The following is an 18,410-nucleotide window of genomic DNA, read 5'->3' on the forward strand; positions in this document are numbered from 1 at the left end:
TAAATTAAATGGAGTAAATGTTACATTATGATCATCTGAATTGTAGTTATGTAGAAAGCAGCATAAAGTGGAAATACATGTAAAAATAGCCTACAACTACCTCTTTAGTGCAACACTTGAGTAAGTCTACTCCAGCAGAAGTTACTCAAGAGTAAGAGTGTATTTATATAGCAGTGGAATTCAGAAGAATTCAGATACTAAGAAAAAGTAGCAAAACAACAATGTAAAACTACTTCATAGGAAGTAAAAATCCTGCATTCATAATTTCATAAGCAGCAAAATGTAGATTATTTATTACTATCATGTTATTATTATTATTATTGGATTGTTAGCTTATTATTATTGATACATTATTGTCTAGGTTGCATTTAAATATTGTAGCTGGCTGAAGTGGAGCTAATTTTGATTAATTTGTGTAATGTTGGTTTTTTAAAAACTCATCATATGCTAACATGTAAAATTTTATTGTACTCTGCAATGTAATTGTAAGTATAACTGTCAAATAAATGTACTGTAGTGGAGTTAAAGGTGAAACATTTACACACACCCATGCTGCACCCACACAGGTGTTTTTAATTGTCTTGCCTGATTAGACCTCTTCTCAGGAGTGCGTGAGCTTGTACAGACAGCTTGATTGTCTCTTGCTCCCCTGTTATACATTCGTTGACAACTTTTACCTTAAAGTTTCATGACCTCACATTACTCCTATCACAACTCTGCCCAACTTCAACCTGAGCAGAGGTTTTAATCAGCCAGAACAACAGAAAACACCCTTATTACACCTTGATTAGTGGATTGTAATAGGCTGTTTTCACAGAAGACATTCTGACTGGTTATGGTAGGAAAAACACAGGTGTTACTAATAACATTAACGACGGCTGTGTACTGTTTGCTGTCTGAGTAAATTATGAGAGTGTGACCGTGACCCAATGTGCATGATACCAGGACACTGAAACCTAAGCAGCTTAGCCATCATTAATTTCTGTTATTTACACCTGTGCTTTTCCTGTTTTGACATGTCAAAATGTCCTCTATGAAAAAAGGTCAATTTGTATATGGAGCTTGTTTTTAATTGATGTGACCTAGAATCAGGTTAGTTATTAATAGTGATATGATAACATATTCCAAAATCTAGACATATCACAGTTTATACGGTTTGATTACACAACTGTAAGCTTGCTAGTTGTTTCCATTTGGTAGTACTTAGCCTCTTTACAGATGCACAGACAGTCTCTGTGGCTTATAAATCTAGTTGTTTGTGTGTATGTATATTTTCATATTGTGATTTATAAGACTTTTAACTGGACCCAACTAGTTAATAAAAAAGAAAACAAAGCAGTAATGTTAAGTAATGTTTCAGGATGAGATTACTCCAAGCAACATCAGCCCCCTGTAGTATGTCTCACATTGCCTGGTTACGGATCTCTATCTTTCTATTATTTGTCGTGCACTCACTATTTCCACCTCTGTTATCTCATCTTGATACACCTCCTGACTACTGCTTTCCTGCTTGCTGTTATATTCCCGGGGAAGTACTATATTTACAAGGATAAATCAATGTCATACGGATTTGGGAGTACTGGGTCACTTGGCATGAGTAACGCTATGAGAGAGCAACCTTGCACCATGTGCTAAAGATGGCGTTGATGTGTACGTGAGCTGAGACAACACTGGTTCCAACTGGAGATGGCGCATTGGGTGTAGGAAGAAACAAAACACGCTGATTTGGTGCTTTACTCACTTGTTTGATCACAACAACCATGCCGTTAAACTTGCATTGGCATGTGTAATATTGCAAAGATTTTATAAAGAATGTACTTTATACAGACTTTGATACTTTATATGACACCGTGGATAAACATCGAATGACAAATCATGTCTAATAGCACTATTACAGTTAACACTGGGAGCTTTTACTCAAATGGAAACAGGATCAGCTGACAGCCATGTTGTTGTGAGAGGGAGATGAAGATGAAGAGGGTAAGGGCTTAAATTCAGCGCCAGCGTGAAATTGGTGCTTGATTTGATTTCTGTGAATGGAGTCAGTGGGGTTCTGCTGCAGCATCACAGTTAAATCCATTACAAAGGGCCTGAATATGTCTGTGTATCTCTGTGTTGGATACACAAAGGTATGCTGTCATGTTATGGTCATGAATATGAAAACAAAAGGATATTCTAAACATATAAAATATATTTGTTTCAGTTGAGACACTGATTGTACAGATCAGTGGTTCTCAAAGTGGGGTCCGGGGAGCCCCGGGGGTCCTTAGGGAGGTTCCGGGGAGTCCTGAGCAAAAAGGGGAATAATTTATTTTCTCTATAATTCCATCCATAAGTACCACAATGACAGAGTGTTTGACTATTCTGGTCATTGATCTCATACACTTTCTGTAATAAAACATCTAAAAGCAAAAATCCTATCTGATGGGGGTCTGTGGTCTAATTTGTGTAAGTTTAGGGGTCCTTGATGTGAAAAAGTTTGAGAACCACTGGTATTGATCATGCATAGTTACTAGTTTAACATGTTGGTGTGTATGCATGCATAAATGCCAGCTTCTGCACGGATCTAATCTGCACCTCATAACTGAAGATTTTGACGTTTCAATTCAAAATTTCCGTTCACCCTTGTTAAAAAATGGGAAATATCACTCTGTGGTAATACAATATTTCCAAATTCGACTCCCAAAATGGCAAAATGCAGGACATCTGCCGTACAGTTTTAAATAACCTGACTGAAAATGTGTGTCTTTTACGCATTACTAGACATATATTGACGTGATCTACAACTGTCTGAGATTATTTTGAAGGATGAAAACAGGAAGGAAGGAAGGATTCAATGTACTAGTGGTAAAAATAAAGTTTGTCTATCGTGTCTGGAGTGTGGTGGATGATGAGTCAGGATAGTGTCTGGAGATGTCTGGCTGTCAGGGTATTTCCCAGTGATGTGATGTTGGATAATATAACGACACCTTTGATAATATAACCCACTACTTTTAATCACATGCAGATAACGTTGAGTCTTTGAAGGAGATAGGAAAATATAAGTGGCTTATTTATGTCTTAACCGGTCACCAGAAATGCACCATGCAAAGAAGTTCATGTTTTGGAATTAAACATTATTAAGAATGTTTCTCTAAAAAAAAAAAGCGAATAAAGAGACAGAAAACATTGTGCTTGCCTGACTACTGACGCCCACACAGCAAGAACTCTGCATGAGTTTGGCAAAGCTGCAAAACCACAAACTGCACTCGCTCTCCATTCATCATTTGGGCAGCTGCTGGAAAGTGCACCCAAGATTATTTTTAAATGCAAAGACTTACTGGAAGATTTGAATAGAACGAGATAAAGATCTTGATACGTATGATGAGTTATGATTTTGAACTTTCTACCTGGTCAAAGGACCTACAAGTTGTAAACATTGTCAGTGTGAAACATAAGTTGTCTCTGTAAGGCAATTTTTTTTTAAAAAAAAACAATTTTTGTTAACTTTTTGTTGAACAAATTAACATGCTCTGCATTCCTGGTCTGCATATCCAGACTAGTGTTTTTCCCGACAGTGTCACTATCATGGCTTATGATTCTTGGCAGGGACAATTCCCCTCTTAAAGGCTTAAAATGCCCAATGAGCCTGCACCATGTGTGTTCATGTACTGAGTGACATCTCTGGCTGCGTTCCTGCAGAGGAATTCAGTTGAAAGTTCACATCTGTGACAGGAGAATCTCCGTCGCGTCTTGACTTCTGTACAGACGTCCAGGACCCTCCTGTTTTATGAAATCTGTGGTTTTTTTGGTTTAGTTCTGCTTTAACCCCAAATGCACCCCCCCCTCCTAAAATTTGTCATCTATGTTAAGAGCGAAAGAGCGACAGTGACGCATAGTCGCCCCCGACCTCCCCTCAGATGCGAGACATAAATCACAGCAGAACCAAATTAGAATCTAAAAAAAGGAACAGAGTGGGGTATTTTGGTGAGCCTCTAATAACTCAGCTGCTTGTTCTAGGTGGAACAGTTGAGATGGCATCGTGTGGAACCCGACTGAGACCCACATAATGATTTAAAAATGTATTTAATATATTGAAAAGGTGCACAGGATGAGTTGTTCTTGATTAAAATATTAAAACTGCATATTTAATATCTAACATTTATATCATCAGGGAATCAAACGATGCATTCTAGTTATGCACAACTAATGATTTTGGGGAAGAAAAAAAAAGAGGGAGGAGACAGCAAAAAGGGATGCTTTCAGTCTTTTAAGACTATAACTATCCCAATATACTTCAGTGGTATGCAGTTACAACTGCCCACACTAGAGGGAAGCAGCAGGAAGAGGCATTCAGATTAAGTTTCTTTTTTTTTTCTGGAACTTTCTGGAACCTCCATCAGAAATACTTAGTTGTCATTTTATGGATGTATCATGTTTCCTAAAACAATATTGGATTATGAATTAAATATCATATTAATGAAGGAGAATTTAAAGAAAATAAAACCGGTATTCACAGCAGCTAAAGCTACACGTGCAAATACCCTGCAAGATTTACGGCATTGCTCAGGCATCACATCACTGTCTGTGAATTTCTGTGAGGAAAACGATACCGGTTGTCTCTTACAGGCTCATAAACATGTGTAATTTGCCCCAGTGGGAATAAATCTCTAAATCAATGAATGAATGCATGGATTTTTTAGTTCTACACTTTCTGTTTTGCAATAATAACAAAAGCAGCACTCTGTTTTACCTGTTGAAAGGTAGAAATAGCAATGATTTGCAATAGAATTATACAGTCAATTATTTATTTTTGTCACTTGCACTTAGCTATAGGTTTAGTTTTTTTCACTTTTCAGTATTTAAAACAGTCAGTTGATGACAGGACGCACCATTAGGGCCTTACTTATTTCTTGGGTTTTTACATATCTAAATATGATTTAGATATGATAAAAACAATGAATAATAGCATGTGCTGCAGAGTGCATTGACCCAGTGTGATGAGATATATCATCCATAAGTCCAAATAACTCTAACTTAGTAAATCAATAACTCAAAAATAACAATAACTCCACATATTCATATAATTGCTTGCACCTGCACACATGCACGCATGCATGGATATATTATATATTACATTTTTCCTGCATGGAAACATCTGTCAGGCTGGGCTTTGACCACCCTCACAATACTACATACTCATTTTGTTACAAAGTTCCTGTCTGTCAATAATCTAACTAATCTATTAATTAGGGTTGCAAGTAATGATTATTTTCATTATCGATTAATCTGTTGATTATTTTCTTCATTAATCAATTAGTTGTTTGGTGTAAAAAATGATAGAAAATGTTGATCGTTGCTCCCAAAACCCAAGTTGCAACCTAAAAAATCTTGTTTTGTCTTGACCAACAGTCCACGAACCAAAGATATTCAGTTTACTATCATAGAAGACCAAAGAAACCAGAAAATGTTCACATTTAAGAAACTGGAATGAGAGAATTAGGGATTTTTTACTTTAAAAAATGACTCAAACTGATTGATTGATTATCAAATAGTTGCCAATTAATTTTCTGTTGATCAGTTGACCAATCGTCTCAGCTCTACTGAAGGTTTTTTATCTCTGTAGTCTTTCTGATTATCTGATATACTGCGGCGTGATAATGAGGTCACTGATGTAATCAGTGTTATCATTTTTCTTGTAGTCGTTGTCAGATATGTGTGTCAGTTGAATGTTTTGTCAAGTGTATTGAGAAGGGAGGCGATTACTTTAGAGAAAGAAAAAATATAATTTTTCTCTCTTTGCAGAGTTGCTCTTTACTGTAGGCCTATGTATTCAATCCTTAATTAAGATGTATTGCAGAGTAAATGACATTACATTACACTGGACTGATAGGCTTTAATCACCATGACCGCCTATCAGATCATAAAACACCTGCAACTGAGACGAGAGTATGTGTGTTTACAACCATAACTTTGTTCATTGAGTCGTCTATAGCAGTGATTCCCAACCTTTGTGGCCTGAGACCCCTTAAAATAAAGCAAAGTCTGCCTGGGACCCCTCGTCACATGTTGCATTGTCTACGAGATCATCGGTTAATCGTTTTGTCCATAAATGTCAGAAAATAGTGAAAAATATCTGTTGAAGTCCCCACAGTCCAAGGTCACATCTTTAAATGTCTGGTTTTGTCTGACAAACAGTCCAAAACATAAAGATATTCAGTTTATCATCATGTTCGACAAAGAAAAGCAACAAATCGTCACATTTGAGACGCTGACACTTGCTTATTTTTCACATTTTTGCTTAAAAAAATGACTAAAACGATTATTCACTTAGTTGCTGATTAATCTTTCGATTGAGTAATAGATTAGTCAACTAACCTTGCAGCTCTAGAGCTCGTTTTATTTGAATAACATACAGAAATCCACAAGAAGTAAAGCAAAAGATTCGAAGAAAGCTGGAGGAAAAATCACAACTTTGTGTCCAAAACATGTTTGTTTTTCCTGTATCGTATCTTATCCTATCATCTCGTCACCTCTCGTGGGGGTCCCCCTCCCGTCCCCGACCTGTAGTTTGGAAACCACTTCCAAACCACTGTCCCTCAGATGAAACTTTCCTCTCTCTGCTCTGTGTATGTTTTTTTGGTTGCTAGGGGTGGAGCAAACAAACCTGTGTGTGTATGTGTGTGTGTGTGTGACTTCAGCACCTCCTCTTACATTATTTTCATCCATGCTTACGTCTGGCACAGCAGTTCCGCATTCCTCCGCTCTCTCAGACCTGATCAGTACTTAAACGGGCTGATGCAACGACTTCACATAGTCCCCAAACCTACATCCGACTCATCGCCCGCACCGTCACATTGTTATCTGCGGATTTTGGACGCACAACAGGTTAGTGTCTGAACCGTTGTCGACTTATATGCTGCTTTTGTTTCCGGCTGTCTTCATTTTTTTTTTGGCACACTCTGGACATATTTGCATCATTTTTCTTGCACTTTTCCCACCACGTTGTAGAAGCAAAACATACTGAATTTTCTTTGTTGTATTTTATATGTTTTTAAGCGGCATTTTATGTTTGTTTTTGTTACTATATGCGGATTCATGCTGTTAAAAAGTCAGCGGGTTAATTAGTTTTAAAGTTTTCCGTGCTCCTCACCGCACAATCAGTTAACTTAGCCGCTGCCACAACCGTTAAGTACGTTGTTGTAGCAACTGTCGCTTTATACAGATCGTTATTTACAGACTCGTTAAGCTAAATTACAGCTTGTGTCCGACTGAAGGTATTTTCATCTCGGGATTCTTCCTTTCAGTGTTGCTAAACAGGAGAAGTGTCGGTTAGCCCGCTAGTGGAGACAGTTATGTAACGCTATACACGCCACACATTGTGGGTTTCACAGTAAGTGCTAGCTAAGCTAACTTGGTCTGCTGCACCCGAACTACACGGTTAAAAGAAACGTGAAGTGAGCCTCAGCTTTGTTGTACAGTCATGTCATCTGTCTAGACTGCTGTATTCATCAGAGTCCGCTAGTTTATTTATTTAGATAACGTTAGATTGATAGCAGCTATCATAAATCGCAAAAAGCACTCAATGAGGTTTGTGTGAATTAACAAATATCTGTGTATATATACAAAAGGTGCTATACTAAATACAAATACAAAACTTTAAGGCATTATATTGCTATTAATGTGCATATTAAATGTAAAAATGTGCATTGCAAGTTAAATAAATCTACATTATTATTACATTAGTCCAACTCCTCACTGAAAGTGAAACACATGCCACTAGTTACATAATACTTGCAATACCAAATTTGCAGATTAGATAAAGGGGGTTTCCTCTAAAACACACACAAAAGGACAACTGATGATTGACTTGAACTATTAACCAATTACAACATTATGCCACATGTTGGTGGTTTCTGCTCTTATAACAATACTAACACTTCTGCTACTAATGCCAGTAAATCTTTCTACTTTTCTGCAGCGTCCAAACACAGTTGCATCATTGACAGAAGACGACTGACAGGTTTCCTCTGAGTAAGTATCATTTTTAAAAAGAGTTTTTAGATTTAATAAATCAGGAATGGATTGTGTGTAGCCTATCACCTTCTGCTACATTTAAATAGATAAATCAATAAATAAAAACATCTTGGCATAGCTATTTGACCTTAAAACAAATGTGATGCAAATGAAGTGTGAAGTTTACTTGGCAGCAGGTGAGTACAGCCAAGGACTCAAATTGGCTTGTATTTGGAGTCTTTGCTTTGGCCCATCATAGTGCACACATGCGCTGTATGTTCACCTGCACTGGATAAGAGAACTATTTATGTGTGTGCAGGCCGCACAAGGGGGATTTGCATACTACCTGATAAACAGACTCCCAATATTTAACACTTCCTGGTCACCACAGCAATGCTTTGTTTTCTCTGCAGTGTTCTGATGAGCCAGTAAAGATTATCTTCATCTTGGTGTCTTTACTGTGTAACAGTAACTCTATCTAGGCCAGGGGTAGCTTCAGTTATCTGCCCTGGTTGGCCTGAAGGTTAAAGGCCGATCATGGAATTGGAAATATGATGGATAGGGGTAGGTGTGTGTGACTTGCAAGTTCAGAGGTTCAGTGTTTTCCTATATAGCGAGTGTGCCGCTTGCTCGTACAACTGCATGCCATGCAGGGGAAACATATCTGTGTGCTCTTGATGTATGTGTTTCCTTTGTGTCTGTATTTGTGTTTTGCGTGTGTCTAAGTGAACAAGTGTGTGTTGCAGAGGGTTTAAATGCCCCAGTGCCTGCCCGGGCACATCCGTAGGATGGTTTCCGCATAAATGGAACGCTGCAGTGGATTAATGGGGAAGGGCTGACGAGCCGACAAGCAGCGCAGGGCCGACAGGGCTGAGAGGCTGGACGTGGGCGCACAGGGTTTATTTTAAGTAGAAATGCCTTCCAGTGCGTCTCTGGAGAGCAGGAATTGCCAAGCTGCACCTCAGCGCGCTGAATAGACAGCAGACGCATTGCAGGCGAGCGAGCCAACTATGCAACAGCTAGACTCAATGATACTAATACTAATGCTGGGGGAGCAGCTATTCACTGCTGTGGGTATCACATTATCAGTATCACATTGTAGTCCCCATAAGCCTTTCCACATGGTTTGTAAAAACAGTGTGTCAAGACAGCCTAGACGTACACTGTGGAGGAAAACACCCACATGTCCAAAAGTGTAACTGAGAGAAGAGACATTAAAGCCAGTGTTTTTTTTTTTGTTTTTTTAAGAGCACAGCAAAAGCTTTTTATTAAAGGTCTTTTCAAAGTTATACTTTCCAGATTTCCTGAATTTCTTTAGGAATTAAAGCCAGTTTTCCACAAAAAGCAGTCTTTTCACCAAATGTCAACCTAAACATTGACCATTAACTCACAGTCTTTTAGAGCAACTAAAGGATTGAACACATTGTACAGTGCAGACATGGGGGGTTATTTAACCAGAGCAAGCGCCTGCTTGACGTGGGGCAGATGAGGAAATATCAGAGGACAAAGTATGAAACAGCATTAAAGTGACAACCACATGTTACATAATCATGGTGATTGCTTCAACAGGCTGCATTAAATCTAATTTTCTGGACTTGTTTGCCAATATCTTATTGTCAGGGATTGCACATAACTCTGGAGCCCTGGATTTGTCATAGACGTGAACTCCATACATTTGAAATGGATTTTGTCTGCACCTCGTATTTTGCTTCATTTAATCCATGTCTGAGCCAAGCCAAAGCTGTGCCATGCAAAGTCTTAATCCTGACTTACAACGTGGAGGAAAATAGTAACATTATAATAATTCAACCAGGACCACCCAGATGCAGAATATAGATGTGTGACTGTTTGAATGGCATGAAGGCCAAGCAGGAATCCAGCCAATGATCACATAGTAATGTTTGAGTGAAGGCAGCCACAGTTCTCATGCTTTGTGCATATCTGCAGGTGCTTTGTGTTTGGCTTTGTATAAAAAAAAAAGTTCATTCTTAGGCTGAAGTCTACAATAAATGCAATAGTTGAACTTCTCTTCTGCTGCCTTGTGTAATTTTCATTGTGAACAAAAGATAACCTCTGGATGCACTGTACTCCAGCCAGCTCACTGCTGAGACATCCAGACTGTAATTGTGAGGGGGGGAAAATTAAGCTTGCTTATTACTGCTGCAGCTGAGGGTCTCATCATTGACAATCTTGCATGATTACTTTGAATTGCTTTTGGGAAGGTTTGGTTATCTTCATAAGAGGAATTTTAAAGGTTCCTTCTATCTGTCACAGCTGTTTAGCCCTTAGGAACGGCCAAACGAGAAATGAAAGCTGAAATGAAAAGGGATCCTATTTTCTGTTGTCATAAACACTTCCACTCCCCCGCACACGATCACCACCTCGAGTTTAATGACCAGAAATGACCGCAGCATGATCAGAACAACAGCCATTATTGTTATTATTATTATTACGGTGTCTTGTCTTGTCCCTCCAATGAAAATATAATGAAGGGTTGGAGGAATGTTGATATTGTATATTTGGACTGTCCTGTCCTCGAGGACAGATGGTGCCAAATTCCCTGGTTTCCTCAGAGGATTGCGAAAGGCTGTAACTCAACACATAGCCTGACTGAGTGCAGACGGTAATGATGATCGCTGAGACCTTGGCCAGAGATTGAGAGAGCGTGCCTTGGCCGGAGCCTCTGTACTCATTGTTCGTTCTGTGCGCTCGCGTGGAGTTAGAGCCATTGAAGCTGTTTTGCGAGAGTTTTGCAAGATGCTGGTGTGTGGGCCGCGCGACGCCTTATTAGTCCAAAATTAGACTTAAAGTACCCTGACAAAAAAAAGTGGTCAAACAGCATCTTGAAACGTGTACGTGTCTTAACCGTAATGCCGCAATCTGGTGATTTAAACCAGTAATCTGGCAGCACAACAATGCAGCTTTGTCTCAGGCAAGATAAATTAGCCAGAAAATAATGACTCCTGCTTCAGTCACCAAAACGACTGTGCTGGTAGAGTTTAACCTCCTTTTTTAAAAAAGCAATAGTATATGAAGGTAATGAGTGGCCTTTGAAACTCCCCTTTATCCCTCCCCCTCACCCCCACCACCTTTCTCCTTCACCATCTCTATAGGGGATGAGGATAATAAGGCCTCCAGTCGTGCTGCTGGCTATTGGTAAGGGGCTGAATTCCTCAGCACTGCTAATTGCTCTCAGGAAATGGACACATTTGGCTGAGCTGAAGACAGAGTACATACATATAGACATACATACATACATACATGGCACGCTGCCTGCACATTCACTTACAGGAACCCTCACATGCACACTTTGACACACACTCTTCACACACACCTTCAGCTATCCACGGCTCACATGCAGCCAGATTGGTTTTGGGCTGAAGCCAGAACTGGCCTTATATTTCATAACTAATACATGACATTTCCGCTCCCCGCCCTTGGCTTCAGCTCGTCTCCTCTCAGTTAGCCCTGAGAGGCAGCAGTGCCCACACTGCTGCAGGGCTGTGTAGGTGTCTTTGTTTGAGGCCGGTGTGGTCCTAAAAGCTGTGGCACTGGCTTTTCTGCTCGACTGCAAAAGCACAGTAACGGCGTTGCATCATCAAACACTGGCCACTAATCCTTGGCTGCAGGCTGCTGCTGACAGAAAAAAAAAAAAAGAGAGAAAAATACCCGTCTTTTGAAAAATGTAAAATCACTTTGACTCATGCTTTTGGGTATAATTGTGCACTGCGAGACATGCATCCGCAAAGTTTCCCTGTGTTGTACAGATGAGACTTCTTTAGGGTTTCATGTCTCGAGGCTTGAATGGGTGTTGAATTTTGCGAGGGGGATTTTCAGACACTTGTGTGGCAGGTTGAAAGAGACGGAACAGATTAAACATAAAAAAACCTTTCTACTCAACTTAAAAGTCACATTTAACTAAAAAGCCAGGAACTTCAGGAGTCTGTTATGTGTTGTACTTTACAGCCGTACTATAAATTTTTTGGTATGGCGTATAAATCACTTTTATGTCTCATAATTGAGAGGTGTCTCGCTTCACACGTCATTTCACCTTTGTTTTGGAGCCCGCTGGCAAAACCCCTGTGGGTTTTTTTTTAATTTGAGTGATCTGATGTCATGCAGACAAATATGAGGTTTATGTATGATTATATACTGAAAGTGTATGTCTGTGTGTGTGGGGCAAGGGGTGGCCTCAACTGCATGTTTCAACAAGCCATAGCAAGGAATGGGGGCTTTCCTCGCAATATGTCTGACTGAGCACACATACCGTACAGTGGGTTGCATTACAACGCGCTGCACGAGAGCCAGTCCAATAGACATAAAATAAGATTAGACCTGAATTGAATTATATTTTCAGTGTCAGTTTCCATTGAAAAATCATGTTTGCCCAGGTCGGAGCCTGATCCATCCGAGTCTGTAAACCCCGTCCTGAGTGTCTGGCCAACTTGGATGCTGGACTCCATTTTTTTGGCTCTGAAAGCGATTTGCTCAGTCATTCCTAATGGGCTCTTCAGTTCCTGTGGCTGTTCTCTCAGCACAGGGGTTTACTTCGGATTGCATCTCTTGAGTTCCAGCCCAGTTATTGGTCAGCAACGAGCAATGTAAGAAAGAAGAAGAAAAAACAAAAAAAAACATGGTATACTCTCGAATCACGTGTCGGGGCCATCTGCTCATGTTTGCTCGACTTGTTAAAGAGTTAAAGTTACAGACGTGCACTTCAGAAAAGATCTGAAATTTAGACGTAGCATTTTAGGCTGCGCTGTCCAAAAATCTCAAATATGTTCATTGTTTTTGCGAGTTCACTGAGGTCTCTATCAAACACTTTATAGTAAAAGTTATTAAGTCCCTTCAGCCCAGTGATTCATACCATTGTCTGGCTATTTTTTAACAGCCCTCTCTCTCTCTCTCTCACTCAACCCTGGATTAGCTGCCATATGGTTTGCCTTGTTCTTACACAGCGTCTCTGCAGAATGAGAAGGCCTTGGCACCTTCCATTCCTACTCCTCTCCCGGGAGTTTCACAGAGAGGGAATTTTGTCTGCGAGAGATTTTTACCAGGGCTGTCTTGTTCTTTTCCTCTCCAGCAAAAACAACAGGCTGCTGCCAAGTGCAGTGTAAATGGGAGTATACATACAGTGGGAGAGAGAGAGAGAGAGAGAGAGGGAGGGGGAAGCAGAAAAAAAAAAAGGAAAGCGAGGGAGGGGGCAGCAAGGAATTAAATAATAAAATGCCTCATTGGACACTGGCTCCACACACTGACTTGTCCTTGGAGCGAATAAATCATGCAGACTGAAGGTGGTGAACAGGTCAAAAGTAGTATGAACAGAAAGGTTTTAAAGCACAGATGCATCATATCTTCCGCTGAACTTTAACCTCTTAGAATAAGTTTTAGGTAGTTAATACAGGAAATTTAGATGTTACATGCAGATGAAGATCGTTAAACGAGTTGTGAGTCAAACAAATACTTTTTTAAGAAATTTGGGACAGGTATATCTCCAAGCTTGCGTCACTTATCAGAGAAACAACATTTCAGAATTGATTTCCTCTTTTTAAAAGTGAACCGATTTGGTTTCTGCCATGCTCAACAGTAAACTCCAGCCCAACTGTAAAAACACTTAAAGACCAGCCCATAAGCAGGGTGGAGTACATTAGAATAGAGTTACATAACCCTGCTTTTTTCATTACCTCCTCTATGGCTTTTGTAATAGAACAAGTCTTTCAGCCCCTGCAAAAAAAAAAAAAAAAAAAGTAGCAAAGAAGTAAAAACTTGGTATAACTTACAATACAGTCAGCTTGTCAGCTAGTTACCCACCAGCAAAGTCAGCTGTTTTTCGCAGCACCTCACAATACACGTCTTTGTTGGTTCCATATGAGAGGGGCTTTGTTCGGTTTGCGCCCAACCTGTGGAGGTTCAGCTCTGGCCGAGAGCTTGTGTAGAAGTCACACTGATATATCATCAATCTTTTTTTAAAACTCGCTTTGGGTTTGGCCTGTAATATGAGCTGCCATCTTGTCAGCGTGCTAAAGGTTATTGAAGTATCATTTGTTCAGTTGTATCAGTGGTGCAATGGGGGGGGGGGGGGGGGGGGTTGTTGAAAAATAATTTGATCCATCAATTTTGTTTCTATTCAGTGAAATATGTCATCAGCAGAAAGTTGTGCACATTTACTTGCTGGATTTAGCATTTTGAGAAAGGGAAAAAAAAAAAAAATTCTTTTACATAAATACCCGACAGTTTGAGTGAAACAATTTCTTTTTAGACTTTTCTAAAAGTTCCTGTGCCTCTCCTCAGAGATTGCAGGGATGGGCTGGGTAGAGTCGGCTCATATTACTCTGTTCCCATCTGTAACATTTGTTTTTTATTTGGCCATCAGAAGTTTTCCAACTCTTGGTCTTACAGTAATTAGAGAGACGTCTTAATTCTCCAGCCACTTCCTTTAGGCCTGCACAAGTTCTCCTTTTTCTCCTCTCTGTCCCTCATTCCTTCGTGATTACATTAAAAAAGTGCTGCGGTCAAACCCTCTAAACTACCCAAAATTGTTGAAAGAGGGTGGCGGTGGAATGTGTGTGTGTGCGTGTGTGTGTTACCCGCTCTGTTTTGACACAAATGCTTTTGATATCCTCCGAATCCTCATTACGAAAAACCAAATGAACATTCAAGATGAAAAACCACTCTGTAAATGATCGGAAGCATGAGTGTAGAAGATAGTCCTCGGCTTTATGTGATCGTGGCTTCCCTTTGCGTGTGAAGCTACAGAGATGAGTATGTAGCTGCTGACAGCGTGAAGTTTGTTTTTTCACTGGCTGCTGACTAAGAAGATAACACAGCTGTCAAAGCTGTCAACGTTCGAATGCATTCTTGGAAACAGCAACCTGTATTTAGAAAGATGTTTTAACGACAAGGACAAAAGACATTAAATTCATCTTTTTTGTGGATTGAATGCCAACACTGTAAGATCAATAGAGATGCACTCAGATGAGTAGTCAGATGGCTGGAACATGATAATGGATGAAGGATACAAATGCATGACTCATATTATGACTTGGTAGTAGAAGAATGAGAAATGAATATACAGTATACAACCCACCCTCTTCCCCCCCCAAAATGACAAAATATATAAAACGATGAAGTTAAACAAATCTCTCCCCTCTCTCCCTTTTTCTCTGTCCCCACAGCGGCGGTGGTGGCCGTGTCGGACATGATGCCGGGACAAATACCTGACCCTTCGCTGGCGGCGGGCTCCCTGCCCAGCCTGGGCCCGCTGGCGGGCATCTCGGCCACCACGCTCACTGATCAGCTGAAGCTGACGGACTTCCGTCAGCTGGGCACCATGCTCTCCCCGCTGCATTTCCTGGGGAGACTGGGGAAGAGGCCGCTGGCCATCAAGACAGAGGTGAGGAGGAGGAAGAGGAGAGAAGAGGAAATAGTGCAGAAGTAGGGTGTATGACAGAGGAGAGGAGGAACAAGAAGAAGGTTATCAGAGCCCTCCACCAGTCTGCAGCTACCATCTGTCTGTACGCCATTGTGGTGCCAGTTGCGTAGAAACAAACACCTGCTTAAAAATGTTTAAATGTCCTGAGAGCAGGTCTGAAAAATCGACCTGATCAGAAAAGAATAAAATGTTGTGGGTGCAGCGCTCTGAACTCATTATGAGACCTTGTAGTTTTAACTTAAACTAATTAAAAAGTACAAGTATACAATATATATGTATATAGGGGTGTGATATTAAAACTGAGTGAGCATACAAGACATCGCATTACATATTGATTTCTAATTATAAATTTAGCCCCCTCTAGTGCTCGATACAAGAATTACTTTAAAGTTGCACAAGGTGATCACTACTTTTTGTTTTTAGGTTTATGTAATTCAGAAAGTTATTATCTGATTCTTTTTTATACAATACAATAATATAAAACCTGTTTCTTATATTAACAATACTATATAATATTGTGTTTACAGATGGACGAAGATGAAGAAAGGAGGAAACGAAGAAGAGAGAAAAACAAGGTAGCAGCAGCACGATGCCGAAACAAAAAGAAGGAACGGACTGACTTCCTTCAAAGGGTGGGTTCATGACACAGCATACTGACCAGCAGAAGCAGAGCAACAAAGGGCAGTAGCCAAGAATAGCCTGACTTCTTAGTTAACCTGAACAACTAATTCACATTGAAGCCATTAAACTCAACTCAGAGCTAACACGATCAGGTTAATTCAATCCTGGTTTAAAGTATCTGAATTACTACACATGCATGACTTAATGACACAGATCAGAGATGTAAAGTGCAGGTTGCACAGCTGCAATGCATTTATAACTTAACACATTGTATGAAAAGTTAAAATAAAGTAAGGAATACAACAAAAACCACTGTCAAAAATATTACAATACTGAATAGCAGTGTGTGGTGGATCAGGAGTGTGCAGAAGAACATCAACATACTGTTCTTCTCATTTCATGTTTCTGTTATTGGTCTCAGATCATTTTTAGAGGTGGTAAAAACTAACTCACAGGTATAAATTACTACTTTGAAGTACTCTGAACAAGCGCCCCGCAGTACCTTAAAATTCAACCTATTTGTCCAGGAATCGGAGCGTCTGGAGATGGTGAACTCAGAGTTGAAGGCGCAGATCGAGGAGCTCCGTATGGAGAGGCAGCAGCTAATGGTGATGCTCAATCTTCACCGGCCCACCTGCATTGTGAGGACCGACAGCGTCAAAACACCTGAGAGCGAGGCCAACCCCCTTCTGGAGCAGCTGTCCGCTGAAACCAAGTGAAACCAGGAAACAAGGGACGCGGAGTCCCTGAAGCCCAAACTAGCACCATTGTGGCAGCCATTTAAAATGAAAACATTACTGGCAATACATTTCTAAGTAAGCACTTGAGCTCCAAGCTGGAGACTTTTGGAGACTCTGCCCAAAGACCTGCGGTTGTAGGGCTTCCTCAGTACTGCTACATGAGCTGGCTCTGTCCATTGGAAGACTGGAAATACCCAGTTTCATCTCTGCATTAAGTGTTGTTGTTGACACCCACTGTGCCTAGTTGTTACTTCAACCATCTCTACATAAAGGGACCAATGGCAACAGTAGAGTACGACTGGAAACAACGCTGAGGAAACACACTAATATCAATATGGTGCTCTGTTACAAAAGCCCTGAGTAGACTGTGTGGCATTGTTTCAATGCAGAGGCCCCACAAAGGCTTAGTGTTCTGCAGTTTTCCTTTGTATGCTAGCTGAAATATACAGGTGTAGAGTTTTTAGGATACAATACTCAGTACAAGTACACCAGACGGAGTAGAGGTTTTTTTTGTTTGTTTTTTGTAATAATGATGATTTCTATACCCTGCCTCGACGTTGGCAGTTACCGGTTGATCCGATTTGTGGTGACGCTGGCGTCATGAAAAGCACATATACACAAAATGTTTACACCCTTGTTTTTTGGACTTGTTGTCTGTCCATTATTGTACTTGTTTTATACTGCTTTGTATACATAAACATATATGAAATGCTTGTTAATCACTTGATGTGATTTGTCTTTTCAATCTTTACGGTCTGTCTCTTATCATGTTGCGCTGTTAAACAGCTGTGAAAACAAGCAGATTTCTTTTCAGCTGAGCAGTATTTCAATGTCTGTTCTGGACCTGTATCTGCTATGTATGACTCTGTTACCCTGAATAGATTAAAATTTATTTTCTAACTACAAGTAAGAACAAGTCTTGTTTTGGTTTGTTTTTTTTATCTCCATCAGACATGTAATATTTCACGCCTGTCTGGGTTTTCGCCATTGAAATTAATCTTGTCTTTGTTCCTCCTAGTCATGACACCAGAAGTATCAAGTGACAAAAAGTTGTGCAATCATGTTTTCTTCAGCTGAGGCAAAGAGCCAAAATCAGAGCTTTGCTTTCATTTGCAAAACTCAAAAAGGTAATTCATGCTTCTATTTCCTCTAGGCTTGATGGTATCGGGTCCCTTTTGTTCAAAGCTCAGCATGAGAAATATCTGCCATCTGCAGGGAGAACAGAAACTTGCTGACTGGGTTTTAACAAACTATGAAGAGTTGAGACCATATTTTTCTTCAGAGCTTTATATGGTCAGCCTTCTTCCTCCATCTTTGAGTGTTCTCCCATAAATCCCTCCTCAAAATTCATCTTTATCTCAATGTCTTTCCCTAATTGTTTTTTTTAACTTTCTTTTACACCCTTACATTAAAGTGTTTATATAATAATTATTGTCAAGTAACAAACTGTTGCTGAAGGATTATTAACAGAGCCTCACTTTCGCTACAATAGTATTATTTCATATTTTGTTTTGGGCAGCAGGGAAAGGTCACCATAGACACAGGTCATGTCCTTGAAAATCATTTTCTCTGTCTCACATTCACACTTCATACTTAAGTGGAAAAAAGAAACCTCTCGCAGA

At 40.0% G+C, this 18,410-nt stretch overlaps 1 protein-coding gene across 1 annotated transcript; it reads left to right on the plus strand.

The window, feature by feature from the left end:
* Positions 1–6,712: 6,712 nt before the first annotated feature.
* LOC121882272 (jun dimerization protein 2-like) lies at positions 6,713–17,694 on the plus strand. Its single transcript, XM_042390401.1, has 5 exons — positions 6,713–6,867; positions 7,961–8,013; positions 15,171–15,388; positions 15,955–16,059; positions 16,576–17,694. Exons 3-5 carry the CDS (start codon positions 15,194–15,196, stop codon positions 16,765–16,767), a joined length of 492 nt encoding a protein of 163 aa, XP_042246335.1. The 5' UTR covers positions 6,713–6,867; positions 7,961–8,013; positions 15,171–15,193; the 3' UTR covers positions 16,768–17,694.
* The last annotated feature ends 716 nt before the right edge of the window (positions 17,695–18,410 follow it).

Source organism: Thunnus maccoyii, chromosome 17 (assembly GCF_910596095.1).
Source record: "Thunnus maccoyii chromosome 17, fThuMac1.1, whole genome shotgun sequence".
Classification (NCBI taxonomy): domain Eukaryota; kingdom Metazoa; phylum Chordata; class Actinopteri; order Scombriformes; family Scombridae; genus Thunnus; species Thunnus maccoyii.